The sequence below is a fragment of the Pseudocercospora fijiensis genome (assembly GCF_000340215.1).
Source record: "Pseudocercospora fijiensis CIRAD86 unplaced genomic scaffold MYCFIscaffold_3, whole genome shotgun sequence".
Taxonomy (NCBI): Eukaryota; Fungi; Ascomycota; class Dothideomycetes; order Mycosphaerellales; family Mycosphaerellaceae; genus Pseudocercospora; species Pseudocercospora fijiensis.
This window is the reverse complement of record NW_006921534.1, coordinates 185,145-207,062: the sequence shown is the minus strand read 5'-3', so window position 1 is coordinate 207,062 and position 21,918 is coordinate 185,145. Positions and strand designations below refer to the sequence as shown.

The 21,918-nt window shown below is 45.5% G+C and overlaps 3 protein-coding genes across 3 annotated transcripts; 2 read left to right on the top strand and 1 right to left on the bottom strand.

The window, feature by feature from the left end:
• Positions 1–353: 353 nt before the first annotated feature.
• Positions 354–10,153, top strand: MYCFIDRAFT_172814 (uncharacterized protein; the record flags this gene model as incomplete). The annotated part of the gene is made up of 4 exons (XM_007926199.1): positions 354–362; positions 8,662–8,895; positions 8,927–9,587; positions 9,651–10,153. 4 exons carry the CDS (start codon positions 354–356, stop codon positions 10,151–10,153), a joined length of 1,407 nt encoding a protein of 468 aa, XP_007924390.1.
• Positions 10,154–10,186: 33 nt separating this feature from the next.
• On the bottom strand, positions 10,187–10,768 carry MYCFIDRAFT_172813 (uncharacterized protein; the record flags this gene model as incomplete). The annotated part of the gene is made up of 6 exons (XM_007926198.1): positions 10,187–10,262; positions 10,290–10,473; positions 10,513–10,521; positions 10,547–10,605; positions 10,643–10,698; positions 10,730–10,768. 6 exons carry the CDS (start codon positions 10,766–10,768, stop codon positions 10,187–10,189), a joined length of 423 nt encoding a protein of 140 aa, XP_007924389.1.
• Positions 10,769–11,564: 796 nt separating this feature from the next.
• On the top strand, positions 11,565–19,029 carry MYCFIDRAFT_44346 (glycoside hydrolase family 13 glycosyltransferase family 5 protein; the record flags this gene model as incomplete). Its single annotated transcript, XM_007926064.1, has 6 exons — positions 11,565–11,915; positions 11,968–15,412; positions 15,468–15,888; positions 15,946–16,218; positions 16,270–16,571; positions 16,628–19,029. The coding sequence occupies 6 exons, from the start codon at positions 11,565–11,567 to the stop codon at positions 19,027–19,029; spliced, it is 7,194 nt and encodes a 2,397-aa protein (XP_007924255.1).
• Positions 19,030–21,918: the final 2,889 nt, after the last annotated feature.

Here is a 21,918-nt window from a genome sequence, read left to right as displayed (position 1 = left end):
GCTAGGCTTCGTAGGATTAGATATATACCGCGGGAAGTAGTTAAGGAGCCGCCGATTACGGGCGACGTTTTGAAGCTTACGAGGCGGACCGCTTCGTTATAGGTTCTAGTCTAATAAGTACTTAAACAGACTCTCTCCTTCGGCCGACTTAGGACGCTGTATATACTTCTATATAGAAGTCCTCGGAGGTACTCGTAAGGGCAGTTAACCGAGATTATCTAGATCTCCTATATTATTAATATCTTTATATTCTTCCTAAATCTAGATAGTAGAAGTCTACTCTATAGGAGCGCGGCAATTAATATTAATTACAGTCCGGCTGCCTTTCTAAAGAGGTAGATAAAGATTGAGGTATGCGACTTGTTAAGCTAGCTAGTCCCTCTCGGTAATAAGAATATTAAGTAGCTTTACAACTATCGAAAGAAGCGGCTTATCGTAGTTAATTAGAGGAAGCAGGCCTTTTATAATATTATCGTACGATTGACTCTTTACCTCTATCTTACTATAGTACTTTAGGATATACTACATAATAGCGTAAAGAGTAGTATAGGGGGTAATGTCGCAATTAGCACGCTAAGCTATCGACATTAAGCGGTTATAGTAATTAAGGAACGAGTTATTATAAGCTGCCGTAAATCCGAGGTGTCGATTATTGTATTCGTAATTTATATCGGCCTCGTTGCAGTACTTTCTAGGGAAGTAGAATCGGTAGTATAGCTTACTATCTAGGTCGTCCTTCCGCTTAGCCTAGTAGTAATTATTATATATATATCGCTAGACTCGGTTAATAATATTAGCGAGGTCCTCTTAGGTGTTTATAAGCTCTCTATTACTAGACTAAATAGTAGCTCCCTAACCGAGGTTACGACTAGGCTCGGGGTTAAGAGCAGTAATATATATACCCTATTAGCGTACGAATTCCTAACGACCTTCTACGGTTAAGACTTCGGGTTTTAGTAGATCGTACTATAGGAAGAAGTGAACGTAATAGCTGCTACGACTCTGCTACTCGAAGCGATACTAATAATCCGTTACATTGAACTTTAGCTTTATTACCTTATCGAGTAGGTACTAGAAACGCCGAGCAATATAAGTATTAGCGATATACGGGTACTTACGAAGGTTCTCTCGTACTATCTTAACTCGCTCTAAAGGGCTTAGTTGCTTCTATCGATCGTATCTAGGCATAAGCCGAGCTAAAGAATCCTATTAAAGGTCCGTAGCGCTTATAGTATAGAAGAGTAACGGCTTACTAAGCGTACGAACGTAGGTTTCTAAATTAATACGGCGACTATTCTAGTATAGTCGAGTGCCTCGAATTTGCCTACCGACCTTAACGATAGAATTAATAAGCTTCTAGGCCTCTCTGTCCTTTAGATTAGTAGCAAGTGCAGCCTCTAATGTCTCTATAGTAACTTCGGTGCTATCTTTCTAGTATCGATTAGCGAAGAAGGCGGTAGTATTAAGTATATAGTATCGCATACCCTTATTAAACACAAAGTATAGCTAGCGCTTATAAGAAGCAAATCGATTATCGTAGAACCGTATATAGTAGTCGATAGCCTATTAATAGGTTATAGCTCTCGGGCGTAGCTAGTTTAGATCTCCCTTCCCCTATAGAAGTAGGGCTAGAAATGCTATAGCTATTAAAGGATAGGAACGATCGAGTTCGTTAATAGGAATCTTAGAGTAGTTAGGCTAAGTAATATACGACAACTATAGAGGCTACTAGGGTCCTTCTACTACTAGGCTATTGTTCTCTACTCGTCTCTACCGAAGTCGATCTCGTAACTACTTAATAGCGTAGTACTAAGGATAAAGGTTAGGTATAGTAGTATACTCGTAGCCGATATCCTCGTCCGGATCTAGAATGCCTACGCCCTATATAGGACCTTAGTCGATACGATACGTAATAACTAGTTATACTTCTATCGTAGGAGCGGGCCGGACGTATACGTAATCGATATAGTTATCGCGATTGCAAACACTACTATTATCAAACTGCTAGATTAGTACTAACTATAGACTGTTTACTCTACTAATATAGGAGAATTAATTACGCGTACTAATATAATCGCCGAAAATATAGTATCGCTACTCTCGTACCTAGTTCGCGTCTAGAAGACTATTCTTATAATAGTAGCATTTAGTATAGCCGCGTACTTATATAGGACGCGGGTAATAATACCTAGTATAGAGAAAGTACTTCGGAGGAGGCGGGTAATCGTTAGCGGGTATAGCGGTCTCGATATACTCCGCGGATTCGAGCTAGTCCTCGATAGTATTATTATCCGGCAATTGCGATAATACTACCTAATTAATCGAAATTTCCCGATAGTATAGATTGTTCGCCTTAAGCTAGTCGAGCGTATTAAGAACCTTAGAACGCCGAATACGAAAGTCTTCTCGAAATTAGCGGCGCTTACGTTGTTTATCTTTAGCGCGAGCGCTAGTAGTGCCTATTGCCTCTACCTCTGCCTCTGCCTCTTCCTTTTCCTTTATCGCTAGCTTAGCTTAGGTACGTTACCGCGGACGAAGTATAACTAGGTCTAACTCCTTTAGAATACGTAGAAGCTTGTAGTATATAGTAACGATATCCTTTAAGAAGTTGTAGATATACCTACGATATTGCTACTACTATCTACGTATATAGAAGACAGATATCTATACGTAAACCTAGGCAATTAGTAACTCTTCTACCGTAGTAAGGCTAATTAACTCTTCTAGTACGCGACTAGGATGTATATTGTTACTATCGCTAAATAGGAATAGATCTTTAGGCTAAATATTCTTATCTCGGTTAACGTATCGACTATAGATCCTACTATTCTACTCGATATTTAAACTAAACTAGCGCTCCGAGTAGCGGTTACAGCTTTCGAGAGTGTCTTCGTCTATTGCTCGATAGAAATTATATATTAAGTGTTTATCTTAGAAATTAAGTGCTTCGGTAATAGCTTGCTTATTAACGGGTACAAAAGACAGTTTATAATATGCTAGGAATCGATCCCGTCGATCTCGAAGTATTCTCTTACTATAGGATAGAGCATCCCGTAGTTTACGGGTAGGCTATATACCCGACGAGAGATAGCTCTAAGAAGAAGTAGAATGCTAAGTACTATCGAGGAGGGGAAAGTCGGATAGAGTAGATCCTAGAAGGAAATTGCTACTAGCTCCCTCTCTGCCCTAACCTAGTATCGATAGAGTACGTGCTAAAGAGGCATTCTATCTAGGAAAGTGCTATAGATAGGACGTCTTAAGTTTAGGTAAAGGAGGTCGCTAGAAACTAAAACGATTGCTATTATACTTCCTATCGATATACTACTTATTCTCGGTAATAGGGTCCTCGTCGAGAATATAACGCTTATACTAGAAACACTAATCTTCCTAGATACCGCATTAATCTTCCTATAGCCGCGGGTAGCCGCATTCGACGCATATAAACTATAGTTATAGTAATTTAGTACCCTTAGGTTCCTAGGCCGGAGTTTAATATGTCTTATTAGCCCTACTACCCTTACTAACCTAACGAGCAGAGCGTGCCTTATACCGGGACTACCGGCTATTAACTATAGCTATATACTAAGCGTAGGAAGTCTATAGGCTAGGCTAGCTTAACGGATAGTAAGGGCGAGGCGGTAGTACTATAGGAGGAACGCTAATTCTAAGAGTACCTAGACTAGGTATAGCCGGTATAATAGGGCGATTTCCGCTTATAGGTATAAGAGTACGTAATAGACGAGATAATATATCCGTATCGAAGTGTCTACTTACTATAGTAGCTATACGCTTTCTAAGCTTCTTAATCTCCTAATTGCCTTAATTATCCTTGCTAACAACTATACCGCGATACGCGGCGTATCTCTCTACTAGTATACTACCCTTCTTCCTAGTATTAAGGAATTAGATACTATCCTTAACTTAAGTACAATTCTTACACTTTAAGGTTAGTACCTAAACGCGATCGCTCGGAAAGGGTACATTCGGTTCTAGCTAAGTAGACGGCGGTAGGACTAACGATAGCGGCGGTAATAACGACGATATAGATATAGGCTGCTAACTAGGCGGTAGCGGCGTCTCTCTAAACCTACCGAGGCGTATAGCTTAAAGTCGTCTACTGCCTATAAAGCGTAGTAGATTAGGTATAGCGATGCGGGCAATAGGAATAGTATCCTCTTAGTTTAGGTCCTTCGAGTCGGCGATAGGCCTACTATCCGATAACGAGCGCGGCTTTAAGGATATATTATCGGCTTGTAAGTCGCTATTAACCGTGTTTAGTTGTAATCGGATTACTATATTGTTATCTAAATTAGTAGGAACGAAAGATTAGCAAAGTATATATATAGATATAGGAAGGCGAAAGTTAGTCTATAGAAGGAAGTAGTCGCGAGTAGAAGGGACGACGTAACGCGTTTACTAGTAAATGCAGCTATTCGCGTTACTATCGGGTCCTACTGTTTCGTTTGCCTATATATAACGCCGCTCGCTATCTATCGGAAGCCCGCCTCGTAATACTATAAAACCTAACAAGCGCCCTACTTTGTATCTAAGTCTATTGCTAACGTTTATCGCTTAGGGTAGAGAGGAATAGTCGTCGCGGGCTCCTCCTAAACCCCCTATACCTACCGCTTTAGTATCTACATTATTTTTACTAACGTTGTCGCTTAGGGTAGGGGGGAATAGTCGTCGTAGGCTCCTCCTAAACCCCCTATACCTACCGCTTTAGTATCCGCATCGTTTTTGCTAACGTTATCGCTTAGGGTAGGGGGGATAGTCGTCGTAAGCTCCTCCTAAACCCCCTATACCTACCGCTTTAGTATCTATATCCTTTTTAGTAACATTGTCGCTTAGGGTAGGAGGGAATAGTCGTCGTAGGCTCCTCCTAAACCCCCCGTACCTACCGCTTTAGTATCTATATTATCTTTCCTAGCATTGTCGCTTAGAGGGAGGGGGATAAGCCCCTATCCCTTACCGCTTTAGTATTTGTATTATCTTTCCTAGCGTTGTCGCTTAGAGGGAGGGGGACAAGCCCCTATCCCTTACTGCTTTAGTATTCGTATTATCTTTCCTAACGTTATCGCTTAGAGGGAGGGGGATAAGCCCCTATCCCTTACCGCTTTAGTATTTGCATTATCTTTCCTAACGTTGTCGCTTAGAGGGAGGGGGGCAAGCCCCTATCCCTTACCGCTTTAGTATCCGTATATTGCTAGCGATCTCGCTTAAGGCGGATAGGGGAAGGGTATATACCTACCGCTTTCGTATAACCGTACGTATATTACGACTAGCTCGGCTAAGGATATATTAAGCGTAAGTCCTTTATTAATTGTGCGTTGCCGGTACGTCTCGTAGCTTAAGCATTCCTATAATCTACTAAAAGCTACGATACTGTTCTGCTACTAGTAGCCGTAGCTAGTCTCCTAGCTTAGCGAAAGGTGTTCTCGGAGCCTAAGGCAGCCGTCGTTATCGTATTAATTACTTTTGCTAGCGTAGTTTTACTAGGAATATACTTAATCGACTTAACTCGGTCGGCTTTAGGTCCGGTATCGGTATAGCTTTAGTCTAGCTAGTATAGCATTAGTCTAACTAATTAATAGCAATATCGCGTCCTAGTAGGAAATTGAACCCTTAACTAGTATAGAAACCTTACCTCTCTGCCTACTACCTACCTTTCTAGCTTTTCTTCTGACTGCGCTATTACTATAGGCAGCAATAATAAGGGTATATTATACTACTACAATTTATAATATCCGACTAATAACGAAGCGACGCCTAGCTACAACTAGGTATAGGAGTTATAGTAATCCTTTGCGCCTAGTTATAGTCTCTCGAGGTCTTGTCCTATTCCCTTAGTAATAAGAACTATTCCTACTACGTACGGTCTACTCGGACTTCCCCTAATTAGCTTAAGGCGTAGTCGTAGCCGTAGGGTTCCGGGCTAATTTATTAGCTCTTTCCGAGGTTGCTAGGCCTAATAATCTAGTAGAAGCGACCGCTAATAGTCTAGGTTAGGCAGCCGTTAATTGTTACTAAAATCAGTCCGGCTAATTTTCTATAGCGGCACTTTACTTATAAAGTATATAAGGTCGAAGTCTAGTAGTTATATTTACTTAGTCGATTTGTAACGCATCTTAAAGGATTATAAGCTCGAGGTTTATATCGTATCCGTAAGAGTAATTCCGGGTATTGCCCGTCTATAGTTTTGCTTCCGGTCTTCCGGTCTATCTTTTTTTTAGCCTTAGATACTAGGCGACTAGACTGCTTCTTTACTAGTGCAATGCTGTCTTTAGGTATAGGTGCTAGTCGAGTAGACTTCTTTTTTACTAGTATAATACTAGTTTCTTTACTAGTTTCTTTACTAATATAATACTAGTTTTAGGTTATCTATCTATCTATCTATAGCACTATATATAGCTCTATATCCTCGATTGCGTATAGGATAGGGTTTGTTTTGCTGCCGAAGGTCGCTAAGGGTACAGTTTACAGAGGTACAGTTTGCAAAGGTATAGTTTACGGAGGTATAGTTTGCGGAGGTGCGCTTAGCGAGGGCTGCGCATTTAGCTATTAGCGCGTCGTAGCATTGTCGCATCGTAGTATTGTCGCATCGTAACGCTAGCGTATTATATAAAGGGTAGGTAGTCTATAATAGCTTTGTTATTATTATCCTTTAGCGTATAGAGGTGCAAGTAATATTAGAATTGCTGCCTAAGGGTAACCCCGTAGGATTTAGCTAATTAGACAAACGGAATTAAGAAGTGCGGGGAGTTACGTACTAGCTAAGTGCACCTAAGAGCGACTAGCGACCGAGACCGTTATAGTAGTGCGAGCTTCGCTCGCAATTAGATAAATAGGCATAGAAATAGTAGAGGTTTAAGAAGGTTATAGATAAGATCGAACTAGAAAAAGCGACTCGCTATATACTCGTAGCCGGCTCGTAGATCGCCGATTAGTATATATTATTTATAATCTTAATTATTCTAGCTTTCTAACTCCGAGCCGCCGCTAACTAACTATATACTACTAATAGCTTATCTAATTCTATTAGTTCCGGCTCTAACTCTATAGCTATATACTCCCTAGCTAGCCGTTAAAGAAGTAAGTAAGTAGAGCGGTAAAGGCGCTCTATATTATCGCGATTCTCGCTACCGCTTACTAGATACGAGAAGCTATAAATCTATAATACTATCTAATACTAAGAAAGCGTAGCCTTAGGTAGGTAGGCTTTAAGATCTAGGAATTAGCGAGTCTATTAGCGAGTCTATTAGCGAGTCTATAGCGAGTATATAGCGAGGACTATAGAATCTAATACATACCGAATCCTTAAAGGTCTTACTCTATATTATTAAGTACGCCGTTAGGCATAGGAATATCTTAATAAGAATGCCCGCTAAGCTCTAGATAATAGTATAGAATATACGAAATACCTAGTATAATATATAGTTAATTAGCCTACTTCTAGATATAATAGCTATTCTAGAGGTAGATAAATTCGAGGACTTTATTATATATAATTAGTATATAGATTATAAGGAAGGCAATCCGATCCGCTAGTAGCTTAGTATTATATAGTAACTCGCGTAGTAACTCGTAGAAATAGCCTCTCTAGCTATTAAGTACGGGTGCTTACTAACGCTACTATACCTTAATCCGCCAGTTTATCTTACTCGTACTATATTTAAAGTAGTCCTCGAAGGCTAGCGGTTATTCCTAGTTACTACGACTCGCAAGGCGAGTCTTATAGCAAGCGTCTATAGCTAGAATCTTCTCTACCCTATAGTCTAATTAGATAATCTATAGTATTATACTACTATTCCGGATCGTTATAAGGTATTAAGCTAGTATAGAGATAGCTATCTAGCTAGTAATAACTATATAGATCCAAATAATATAACGCGAGTAAATATTAATCGCTACGTAGATCTATATTCTCTAATACTCGAATTTATAGTAAGTATCTATTAATATTATATAACTAGGGCCGGGTATAATAATCGCTCTATAGTACTCTCGCGTCCGCTTACGGCGGACTTATAACCCTTTAGGATTTAGTAAGAAAGCTATACGATATAGCTAATCTCTACTAATAATATTATATTTAGACCTAATATAGGTATATAGGTACTATCGGCTAAAAGACTCTACTATAGACTTCTCTAGCTCTTTCTATAAGACCTCTACTATCTACTCTTTCGCTTCTATCTATCTATCTATTAGTAATATCTTCTTTAATCTAAGCTTTTAACGTATCCGTTAATATCTTCGCTAGCTAATTTTAAACCTATCCGCCTATAGTACTCGAACTGTCTTTTTATTAGTTAACCGTAGAATATAGAAGGTATATATAACCTAAATCTTTAGTATCTCGATATTATTAACTTAGTAATAGTAAGTATAGTAGCTATAATTAATATTCTACTCTTTAAGTCTTCGTTTAAGTATATTAAGGGATATATAATAACCGGTCTCCTATATAAGATACTATACGCTTACTTCTTATATAGTATTACTATAGACTTAAGATATTATCTAAGCCTTCTATAGTAATAAATCGATACGTAGAGGTATTCTACGAGTCGATAGCGAGTATAGTACGAGTCGTAGAGGGTTAAATATAAAGGATTAGGTAGTAATAGCGGTAAGAAGTATAAGAAACACCGCATTGAGCCTCTAGTATATATGGGCCTCCCTACGACAAGCCGAAGTGGGAGCGCGAACGCGTCCTTCACCACAGCGTCGCGCGAAACAACACACAGCGTCGCCGCATCTGATATACCGCTAACGGCCGCAACCTCGCCATATGGCAGGTCAACAGTGGGCGCAGGACGTCCAAACAGCTTTCCACACCGACCCAGCATTGGCGACAAGGATTATCGATACGGCAAATCGATACCAACGCGAGTTGCCGGCCTTATTCGGGGACATTGCGAAGCATGTCGTAGCTACGGGTGGTGGTGGTGGCAGTGGTAGTGGCAGCGGCAGCGGTGCGCAGGCGACGAACTCGAAGAAGCGCAAATTGGACGAAGCGACTTCGTCAAATCACCAGTCGACCGCGAATGGCACCCACAGCTCTCATATCGCCCAGCCCGCGTTGGCCTTTGAATGCAAGAATGTCAGCTGTGCAGTCCCAGCGAGGAAGAAGCTGAAGCTGCAGATCATAGCGGATCAATCAGAACCGAGGAAGAGGGAAGTGCGCTTGCTGAACAACACCACAAATGAGACCGAGTACACCCTTTCGAACGCGCAGATCGACCAAGTATTCTGCCTTCCAGTACCAGAGAAACAACAACGACAATCGAATTTCGTCATCTTGCCCAAAGCAGGCGCGACAAACCCAGATGGCACACCATGCGAGCAGATCGTATTTACCATGAACGAAACGAAGCCCGATGACGCCAACTCCTCGACGCGCGCAAAGGTGGAAGGAGACACATACATCACAGTGACAGACGCAGAGCTCAACGCTCTACTTCAACCTGATCGAAGACAAGTCATAAAACCCACCGAAGCCGAATTCGCAAGCAGCATACCCCAATCCCATCGAAAAGGCGAGAAGGGATATCATGTCAAAGCACATCGAGGCACGAAAGAGGGTAAGCAGGCACCAACCCATCAACATCCACCCCGGGTCCCATACTGACATGAACATCTCCCAGGCTACCTCTTCTTCCTCCCCAACGGCATCCTCTTCGCCTTCAAAAAACCTTTATCCTTCTTCCCCTTCTCCGCCATCGAATCCATCAGCTACACATCCGTGCTCCAACGAACTTTCAATCTCGTCATCGCAGCATCCGATTCTCAAGAGATCGAATTCAGTATGCTCGACCAAGCGGATTTCGCGGGTATCGACGAGTACATCAAACGTCATCAGCTGAATGATGCGAGCATGGCTGCAACGAGGAGGGCGAAGGAGTATAATGTGAACAAGGAGAAGAAGGGGGAGGCGAAGACAAATGGTGAAGAGGTGGGTGGTGATGCTGTGGGCGAGGATGGGTTGACGGATTTGCAGAGGGCGGAGCAGGAGTTGCAGGATGCTGAAGATGAGGAGGAAGAGGATTATGTGGAGTCTGGAGGTGAGAGTGATGGGGAGGGTGAGGATAGCGAGGAGGAGGAAGGTGGAGAGGTGGATGGCGAGGAACATTATGAGGACGACGAATGAGCATCGCGCGATGGGATGGATGGTGATGCGACATTATCTTCTTCGCTCCCACGAACATTTCCTGCCTCCGTGTCTCCGACCCAACACTTTCTTGGCCCCATCCCATCCGCTTGCTTGCAATGTGTGTTCAAATCACTCGGAGAACTTTTTTGAATACCTAAAATCTCTCCGGCATCCATCCGGGCCTATATAGAATCCCTGATGAATCCAAGGCAGAAACTTCCCCAACACGACGCGACGCCATGTCTCATACTTCTTCGACGAGGTATTCTTGGCAGGGCATGCCACTTCTTTTGGTAATACCCACCTCCTATCAGGACCTCAGATGATAACAACATCGCTGCTTTAGTTCTCTGTACAGCTGCATTCTTATTGTCTCAGGGCGCCAATGACGCTGGAAACGTTTTCGATCAAAAAGCCTCCCGACGGATCCCCGAAATTGGCGCAAGTCGCTCCGAACACATCACACACTACTAGCCTTGCATGAACAGAACAGAATTGCCGCATCCTTCCAACTCTTTCTTGTAGATGGATGGCAAAGATCGCTATGGTCATCACAGGCCTGCGCTCCCGGACGCCAGGCGCTTGCCAACTCAACAAGACAAGCTCCTGCATAGTGCAGAGTGCCCTGTCGTAGCATCAACTTAGCTTTATCTCTTGATCGGGACCAGATCGAGCGACCGGCACGGCAGCGAGCGAGCTAATACTGTATGAGCTTGCATGAGCACGCTTGCCGTAAATGGCATGCACAGAATGTCATCTTCCCAAATAGGAAACTTGGACACTGAATCTTCAATCAGGCCAGCAAACAGCAAACCTCATCACCGACAACCACTTCCCGGCCTCTGTGTGCACCTGTACACTCTTCCTAGCTCTCGCACGAGATCTCAGCCGGTTCACTGCCCCCCCCCATTCACGCGGCAGAGCCGAACCAGTTCCGAACAACGACACATGGCAAGCCGAACGCTGTGGAATGACTGCGCACACGTTTCTTATGCTTCCAAGTTCCGAAGCTGCCGAAAGGAATCGGAGAGCCTGCTCAGCCTGGTAGCGCCCACGAGGCTCTCATGGCGTCTCGCTAGCCAAAGGCACAGTCCATTACAGTCAGCTCCCGATCTCCCCTGGTCTCCTTTGGGCAAGCGGACCTTTTCACGGAGCTCGATGGCGGCATGGCAGTCTCAACGATGCAGCGAGTTGTCGGTGGCAAGCCCTGCCATCACAATGCGTCCAGCCTTGCGCATCTTCCAAGTTATCGTTCTGTCCATCTCGCCCAGGCCCGGCATGTCGTTCGTTTAGTATCAGTAGGATTACAGCGACCTTGGCTTTTCAAGAGCTTCGTTGATCCTCCTCACTCGTTTCCCTTTTTTGCTATACATTTTCGTTGGTGCAAATCGGCACAGTACATTCTACGATGGGTGTTTGGGGGTGCGTTGTTTTGAGCGTTCTTTGTGGTTCTTCAGCCACAGCATACAAGTTTGATCAGGCCTACACCGAGGTCAACCTCAATCAAAACCAGACTGCCATCGATCCTCTAGACTTCTGGGGAGAATGGACAGGCCACAACTTTACTGCTTCGCCAGACAACTGGAGGTTCCCATTCTACACCCTCTTCCTCGACCGTTTCGTCAATGGCGATCCTTACAACGACAACTACAACAACAGCGCCTTCGAACGTGTCACCGACTCCAATCAAATGCGACATGGTGGCGACCTTCAAGGTCTTGTCGATACGCTCGATTACATACAAGGAATGGGAGTCAAAGTAGGTGCACTGGATTGGAAGGTTGCAGCATGCGGCTAATGTGTTGCGACAGGGTCTATACATTGCTGGCTCTCCATTCATGAATGCGCCATGGCAATACGATTCCTACTCGCCGCTCGATCTCACCCTTCTCGATCCTCACTTTGGCTCCCTCGACATGTGGAGAGTTGCCGTCGATGAGATTCATGCACGTGGAATGTATGTCGTGCTTGACAATACGTTCGCGACGCTTGGCGACCTGATTGGCTTTGAAGGGTACCTCAACACGACTACTCCATTCACACTTCAAGAGCATCGCGTGCTGTGGAAGTCAAATCGTCACTATTGGGACTTTGACATCGGCAACGAGTACACGGAGAATTGCACATATCCGCGCTTCTGGAACGAGACCGGTTTCCCCATCGACCAAGAGATCAAGGACCAGATGAAGGGATGCTACATGTCGGAGTTCGATCAGTATGGAGATACGGAGGCATTCGGTGTCTATCCGGATTGGCGCCGTCAACTTTCAAAGTTCGCCTCGGTGCAAGATCGTCTCCGTGAGTGGCAGCCTTCCGTTCGAGCTAAGCTGGAGCACTTCTACTGCATGGCCATCGCCCAGCTTGACATTGATGGCTTCCGTTATGACAAGGCTGTTCAGGCCACTGTCGACGCGATGGCAGATATGAGTGCTGCGACGAGAACATGCGCGAGAAGATATGGCAAGGAGAACTTCTTCTTGCCGGGCGAAGTCACTGGTGGAAACTCGTTCGGCTCAATCTACATCGGTCGTGGACGACAGCCAGACCAGGTGCCTGACAACATCACGCAAGCCGTCCAGCTCACACGCGATTCGCCTGATGACTACTTTGTCCGCGGCAAAGACCAGGTCGCCCTCGATGGCGCGGCTTTCCACTACACTACCTACCGCTCTCTGACTAGATTTCTCGGTATGGATGGTAATCTCGAAGCTGGTTACGATGGACCGCGGAATTGGATCGATCAGTGGAACACGTTCCTGCTCACCAACGACATGATCAACGCGAACACCGGTGTCTTTGATCCGCGCCACATGTATGGAGTCACTAACCAGGATGTCTTCCGCTGGCCGGCAATTGAGCGCGGTGTTGAGCGTCAATTGCTGGGTCACTTCATCACCATTCTGCTGATGCCTGGCATTCCGAAGCTACTGTGGGGCGAGGAGCAGACCTTCCACGTCCTGGACAGCACGAATGACAATTACATCTTCGGTCGACAGCCGATGTCAACTCAGACCGCGTGGCAGACTCACGGCTGTTATGCCCTCGACTCGAGCCAGTACTATCAGATGCCCTGGGATCGAGCGCGGCATGGATGCAACGATGACTCTGTCAGTGCCGATCACCGCGACCCTTCTGCCCCTGTTCGAAATATCCTCCGCCATTTCTTTCACCTTCGCGAAGCTTTCCCAGTTCTGAATGATGGATTCTTCTTGCAGCAGCTGTCCAACCAGACCTGGGAGGTGTTTTATGCGGGTTCCAGTGGCGTCCCGACTGAGACGGGGTTGTGGAGTGTGCTGCGAAATAGCCTGCCAGCGATCCAGAATCTCACCAGCCCTCGGCACGGGAATGGAACGCGAAACCATCCACAGCCAGCGACTCCAGTATGGCTGCTCTATTCGAACCTGAACGCCAGCCAGACGTACCAATTCGACTGCCGAGACAACGCGACTGACCTTAACTCGACATCGTTGATTTCACCCTTCCCCGGAGGTACAACCGTGAAGAACCTGATCTATCCTTATGATGAGCACACTCTGATGAACGGCACCCAATATCTAGGCATGGGGGGTTCCACCGAACCCAATGGCTGTCTTAACAAGCTCGCTATGAAGGCCTACGATTTCCGTGCGTACGTTCCAAAGAGTCAGTGGGTTGGTCCAAAGCCTGTGATCACCAAGTTCCTCCCCGGACATGATGCTCGCTTCCTTTCCAACAACACCGACACCTCGGGCATAGAAGACATCCGGCTAGCACTGGACTTCTCTTCAGATATGGAATGCGACAGCATCACCGATAGCATCAGCTTCAGCTCCAAGACCGAAACTGGCATCTATCCGTACATTGACCGCGACAGTGTCAGATGTGGTCAAGTCAATGAATCAGCAGAGACATCCTGGGTGGCAGAGATTCCTTCCATGTTCTCGTGGTCGGCCACGATCAGGAATGTATCGAACGGCATTCATCGCATGACCGTCGATCGACCACACGCAGTCCACATGCCCCAGCAGCGTCACAACGTTACCACGGAGTCTCGCGATCATTTCTTATTCCGCGTTGGACAAGAGAACAACCCTATGGTCTTCACTCGATCTGCAAATTACTCCACGACTCTTCTCGCACAGAGCTCGCACGGCCAAATCACACTCAACCACTCTGCGGCCGGCGCGGATCTCTACCGATACTCCACTGACTTTGCCGGTTGCTTCTCAGAGTGGACACCATACCAAGGAGGCGTGGAGACAGTATCTGCGCACCCCTGTGCCAATGCAAACTCCAAGTCGTGGAAGGGCGAGCATGTCCGCGTTGAATACTTCAGCCGTCTCGGAGGCTCGAGCAGTCATGTACAGCAGGGAGATCTGCACAGCAAGCCTCGCAGATTCCCGCACATGTACCTCAATGGTCCGTACAACGCATACGGCTACGATGCAGGTCTTGACAACAGAATGAAGCTCACGGATGATTACACCTGGACATTCAACTGGAATCGTGAGTGGTCCAACGACGGGACAATCGGCCAGATCAATGTCTGGGGAATGGGACCAGATGGCACTCCTGATCAGCGCATGGTGTTGGGTGATATTGATGGTGACTCTGTTCTGGACCAGCTACCACCCTCATCGCTCGCCAAACTCGTGCTCAACGTCACGGCTCCTCCATCGAAGCCATACCTGGCCTGGAGGCTCGTTGTAAATGACGGCAACTTGCGCTTCCGCCTGGATCCCACGGGCTCCATGTGGTGGCAGCTCGCACTTTACGTGATTCTCTGGGTCGCACCGCTCACCACAGCAGCACTATCGACATACATCTTCGTCGGCAGCTTCTACAAGATCAAGTTCAACAAGATCGGGGTTTCCGAAAAGCTGGGACTTATGGGTCTCATCCCTGCTCCTCTTCGAAAGTACTTCCCGAAAGAGAGTGCGGATGAACACAAGAGTCTGATTACGAAGCTGAAGGACAGCTCTTCGATCTTCACCAGAGGCTCCCAGATCTGGTCTCGCAAGGGCGAGGAATTCATGAACCTCCCGGACACTCGTCGCACGGTGCTCATCGCGACGATGGAGTACGACATTGAGGACTGGAACATCAAGATCAAGATCGGAGGTTTGGGAGTCATGGCTCAACTGATGGGTAAGAATCTTGAGCATCAGGATCTCATCTGGGTCGTTCCTTGTGTTGGTGGCATTGAGTATCCTCAGGATGAGCTGGCAATGCCGATGACAGTCGCTGTCATGGGCAAGACGTACGACGTTAACGTCCGTAAGTGGTGATCCCAACGCGTGGGAATTCGTGAAGCAAGCTGACACAGTTGCAGAGTACCACAAGCTGCGCAACATCACTTACGTCCTTCTCGACGCACCAATCTTCCGACAACAAACCAAGGCTGAGCCATACCCGGCACGAATGGACGATCTCGATTCTGCCATCTACTATTCGGCGTGGAACCAGTGCGTAGCTCAAGCACTTGTTCGCTTCCCCATTGAGTTGTACCACATCAACGACTACCACGGCACCGTGGCGCCATTATACATCTTGCCCAGGACCATCCCCGTCTGTCTCTCGCTCCACAACGCAGAGTTTCAAGGACTCTGGCCGATGCGGACGAGAAAGGAGCGAGACGAGGTTTGCTCTGTCTTCAACCTGCCGCCAAACGTCGTTTCCGAGTACGTACAATATGGCGAGATCTTCAACCTGCTGCACGCTGGAGCCTCTTACTTGAGAATCCACCAGGAAGGGTAAGCAACTCATTTCACGCATGACAAATTGCGAAATGCATGCTGACACGAGTTCAGCTTCGGAGCTGTGGGTGTCTCGAAGAAATACGGTGCTCGAGCATACACCAGGTACCCAATCTTCTGGGGTCTGAAGGAAGTCCAGGCACTTCAGAACCCGGATCCTTCTGACACCGCAGTCTGGGACAAGAAGCTGCCTGACCAGAAGGACATCCATATCGACGAAGACTTCGAGGAGAAGCGTCTCAACGATCGTGTCCAAGCACAAGAATGGGCCGGTCTCGAGCCGGATCCGAAAGCTGAGCTTTTTGTCTTTGTCGGAAGATGGTCCATGTGGGTTCAAATGCTGATTTTGAATGTGGCTTGCTGACTGATTGTCCGCAGGCAAAAGGGAATTGACTTGATCGCAGACGCTTTCCCGGCAATTCTCGAAGCGCATCCAAACGCTCAGTTGATCACTGTAGGACCTGTGATTGACCTGTATGGAAAGTTTGCCGCGCTGAAGTTCGACCGCCTGATGGAGCTCTATCCAAAGCGAGTGTGTTCGAAGCCAGTCTTTACCGCGTTGCCGCCTTTCATCTTCTCTGGAGCCGAGTTCGCCCTGATCCCATCTCGTGACGAGCCCTTTGGCCTTGTCGCAGTGGAGTTTGGCAGAAAGGGTGCGCTCGGGGTTGGTGCAAGAGTTGGTACGGGTCTCCGCATGCAATCCTCCTCACAATGTCTCGCTAACGATGCCTTGCAGGTGGCTTGGGTCAAATGCCTGGCTGGTGGTATACTGTCGAGAGTACCACCACTGCTCACTTGCTCCATCAATTCAAGGACGCCATTCGTGGAGCCCTCAGCTCGCCCGTCAAGACCAGAGCCATGATGAGAGCCCGATCGGCTAAGCAGCGTTTCCCAGTCCAGCAATGGGTTGAGGAGCTCGAAGTTCTGCAGTCCACATCAATCCGTACCCATGACAAAGTCGCTGCAGAGAAGAACTCCTGGTCCAGCTCCACGATCACTCTGGTGCATCCTCACCCGAGTATACATCCAACCCTCGGCTCTGGAGCAAGGCATACACCCAGAGGATCGATGTATGGTCCGAGCAGTCACGTATCCTGGGATGGAAGCCAAAGCGAGCAGATCCTTGACGACGACGAAATCATCGTTGGAGACCGAGAGCCACTTCCTCCGATGGCCACCGATATCGTTCGGGAGTACAGAGAGTCAAGTCATCCTTTCCCAAGCCTGCGCCAGATGATTAACGACGACAATCGTTCCGAATGCTCCGTTCATACACCGCGCTGCGTCTCGCCGATCCAGCCCGAAGACTGTTCTGAGCCTTCATCGCCGGGCCTCTCGAAGCCAGCCAGGACTCGATCAAGCATGGCTCTTCCGCAAAACAACCGTGCCAGCACGGTCAACTTCTCCACGGCCCGCACGAGTATCATTCCACGAACAGTGTCTGGGCTTTCAATGCAAAACATCGTGGGCGAGAAGACGGACTTCAATCTCCAAAAAGTCGACCCTTTCTTCACCGACACCAATGGCCATTTCTACCGAGCATTCGGGCGCAAACTCGGAACCCTGGACGCCAGCAACTCCGAATCAAGCAACTGCATCGAAGAATTCCTGGTCAAATCTGAGAAGGAATGGTTCACTGAGTTCCGAAATGCCAAACTCGGTATGCTCAAGCGTGACGGTGCTACGACTCGTCCTGAATCCATCGCCCCTTCGGAGCCAGCGACTGCGGACAATGCGTCCGCAAAGTCGGAAATCCACGTCGCTGACTTCTACCTTGGTGATGAATACAAGCCTCCCACAGGCCTTCGCAAATGGATGCAAGTTCGTGTTGGTGCTTGGCCGCTTTATGCATACTTCATGGCTCTCGGCCAGATCATTGCAGCCAACAGCTACCAGATCACCCTCCTGACGGGTGAGGTCGGTCAAAGTGCAACGAAACTCTACGTTGTAGCCTCGATTTACCTGGTCGCCTCGTCCATCTGGTGGCTCTGCTTCCGACGCTGCGCCTCTCACGTTTCCCTCTCGCTGCCATTCCTCTTCTACGGACTGGCATTCTTCTTCGTCGGCATCGCTCACTTCGCGCCCACGATGGATGGGAGAGGTTGGGTTCAAAACTTGGGCACCGCATTCTACACCGTTGCTTCCGCTTCCGGTGCTCTGTTCTTCGCACTGAATTTCGGAGACGAAGGCGGCGCTCCGGTGAAATCCTGGGTCTTCAGAGCCTGCGTCATCCAAGGCTCGCAGCAACTATACGTCGTTGCACTTTGGTACTGGGGCAGCTTTCTGTCCCGTCAACGAGCGTTGGGCTTCCAAGCAAGCCAGGACTCGGTCGTGGGCACTTGGAAAGCTACTGCCATCACCCTCCCAATCGCAGGCTTCCTCGGGGCGATCTGTCTCATCATGTGGCTAGGTCTTCCATCATACTACCGCCAAGCTCCTGGCAAAATGCCCAGCTTCTACAAGTCCATCGCTCGCCGCAAGGTCGTGCTCTGGTTCTTCGTCACCGCGGTAGTGCAAAACTTCTTCCTCTCCGCCCCGTACGGACGCAACTGGTCTTTCCTCTTCAGCAGCATCCACACACCAGCCTGGCACATCCTCCTCCTCGTCCTCCTATTCTTCATCTTCATCTGGGCCGCCTTCTGCGCACTCTTCGCACACTTGTCCAGATCACACTCATGGATTCTACCACTCTTCGCCATCGGCCTCGGCGCTCCTCGATGGGCGCAAATCTGGTGGGCTACATCAAACATCGGTCTCTGGCTCCCTTGGGCTCCCGGCAGCGTTGACACCGGAGCCATCTACATCTCCAGCGCCTTGCTTTCCCGATCTCTTTGGCTCTGGCTCGGCGTGCTCGACTCTATCCATGGCGTCGGTATCGGCATGATCATGCTGGGAACTTTGACGAGAAACCATGTCGCTTTCGCCCTCACCGCCGCTCAGGTCCTCGGTTCCATGGCCACCATCCTCGGCCGCGCTGTCGCTCCCAACAGACTGGGCCCCGGACCCATTTCTCCAGACATCGGTGGTGGTCTCGCCGCTCTGTGGAGTGCATGGTTTTGGATTGCTTTGATCGCGAATTTGGCGCTTTGTGTTGGTTTCTACAAGTTTTATAGGAAGGAACAGCTGCAGAAGCCGTAATAGATTTGTGTATATCGGAAGTAGGCAACTTCGTACGTAAGCTAGGTATTATAGAGACGAGTTGTAACAAGCTTTCGATAAGAAGTATTTATAGAGAAGAGATAGTAGAAACTAGAAGTTTTTCGTTTTTAATATTAGGTAGGAATATATTAATAACGTCCGCTTCTAGATTAGGCTCTAGTAGAAGTTTTTCCTATATACTATCTAGATTTCCGAATTCTTAAAATTAAAATAACTCTTTAACGCTTTAAGGAAAATACTTAAGACTCTATATATAAATAGTCTAATACTATAAGAGTAGTCCTATATTATATAGTCTACTTATATTAGATTTCTAAAGCTAAAATAGAGCTAAGCTATATTTACTTAATATATCTATTTTATAGAACTACTAAACTATATCGTATTTGCTAGTAACTAGCCCTATATTCTTATAAGATAGCCAGTCGGCGGTCGCTAAGCCTATAAAAGAGGCCTCCTTTAGTAGAAATATAGAATTATTAATATAGTATTATAGGCTATTTCTAGAATACTCTAGTAGTATCTCTATTATAGGGCTCTTATTACTACGGCCTAAGATATAAGTCTACTATCTTATTTTACTAAGTATAGCTATCTATACTATAATAGGTTATACTAGCTATAGAGGCCTATTATAAAAGGCTAGTATACCCTAGATAGAAAGTACTAGCCTTAGGTATTCGGCCTACGCGATTCTAACCTACTACTTAGCGCTTAGTATACTATATAAAACTTTTCGGATTTACGTAGATAGACTTAGCTCTTTATCGAACCTATTAAGTCTTATATCTAGTATCTACGTACGCGTTACTTACCTATAATATTAGATTTAATCCTTATTATAGAAAATACTAGGGTTCGTTAGAAACCCGAGTAAGATAGCTAGGAGAACGCTATCTCTACTATACTAGAGATAACTAGGAATAAGATTTATCGTACCTTCGAGAGTCTTTATACTAGGTAATAAATAATAGAAGCCTAGCTATAAGCTACGCGCTCTACGCTCTAATACGCGGAAGCCTTTAGCTAGGCTAGATCTACTAAAGCTAATATAATATAACACTAGTCTATAAACGAGATCCTAAAAGAACTCTTAGAAACCCTCTCGGCTACCGGTTAAAACGTAATAGCGTTACGCGGTAAGAAGCTACTATCGTAGAATACGTTACGAAAACTTTTTTACTAATTCTATCGATCCTATCGATCCTATTAATCGTAAGCTACCGCGAGCGATCCTAAGCTACTCTAGAACGATAAATAGGTAACTTATAAAAGTTAGACTTTTGCCTAATACTATACTAAAACTAGAGCATTTTTATTCTATATTACTAAGCCGTAAGCCTTCTAGATAAAAAGATATAAAGGAAAGAAAATCGCTTTTCTAGACATTTTACTTCTAATTTATCTTTTTTTCTAGTAGGTTTATAGCTTCGTAATATAGTAGAAGGGTACTCTATTTTTTATATATTATTATAAAAAAACATAAAATTTATAGATTTTCTACGAAACTAAAGCTAGGAAAAAGAAATAAGCAATATAGTACTTTAGCTTTTTCTAAGTTATACTTTACTGTTTTTAGAAATCCAAAAAGTATAACTTAAAGCTTTACCTACTAACAAGAGTATTATAATTTCTTAAGTCTTAATACCTAGTAGTTATCTTAGAATCTAGAAAAGAATCTCGACTCGGAGTATTTTAAGTTTACTAGATCCTAGAGCTAAATATTCTAGTATTATAATATTCGAGTATATAGCGTAGGCGCGGCTATACGTCCTTCTAATACTAAATAGGGATATTAGAATGTTTATACTAAAACGTTTGCTTTCTATTAGTAGACCTCGCCTATAGCCGCTAAACTTACTTATAGCCGTTTCTTCTCGTTACCTATTAAGATATTAATTAAGTAGCTATCTAAATTAATAACGAGTTAAAGAAGAAAGAGAGAGAGGCTCTCTCGCGGAAGAGGCTTTTTATCCGCTCGGTAGATACCTTAGGCTCTAAGTTACGTAACCTTAAGTTACGTAGTTTCGAATTTTATATATAGGTCGCTAAGATCGTAATAGTACTCCCCCCTTTCGTAGGTAACGTCTACGGCGCTTAACTTACCTATCTTTAGAGTATTACGATTATAGCGACTAATAGTAGTACGCTTAGTCGTATTAGTATTATAGACTTAGTAATATATAGTAGACGCGATTTATATAGATATTAGCGGTAATAATCTTCGACTACTTCTAGCGTATTAGTAGCATTCTCTATTAGGGCTAAAGAGGCTATACGTAATTAGTATATAACTAGGCCGAGTAAAGCTAGGGTCTTAGTGCCTTAGGCAGAGCTTAGCGCTTAGCGTTAGGCTAACTAGCCTACCTTCCTTCCTCTCCTCCTAGCTCTTTATCGAATACTACCTATACCTACTACTACCCTATCTACCTACTAATATAACCCCTATTTCATAGTATTCGATCTACCCTTTAAGGGCAGTAGCTAGATAGTCCTTATTTTAAGCTTTTAGCGGTACGGCTACGAAAACTATCGATTTAACTATATTACGCCTAAAGAACGGGACCTATACGTACTATTCTACTAAAAACAACCGTACTAATTATTAAGCAAGGCCTTCTATACGGCCTATTATACTAAGTTAACTATACTAGGCCGATACCTACTAATTCCGCTATATCCGTACTATAAGGGGCTATAATATATTATTAGTGCTACCCCTTATTATAATAGCCGGCTTATTACGAAGCAACAATAACCGCGGCGCTACTAGTAGCGCTAGCAATAACAATACTAGTAGTATAGAGCCTACTAAAGTGCCCGCTAAAGGGCCTACTAAAGAACCTATAGTTCTAGGTAATAAAGTAT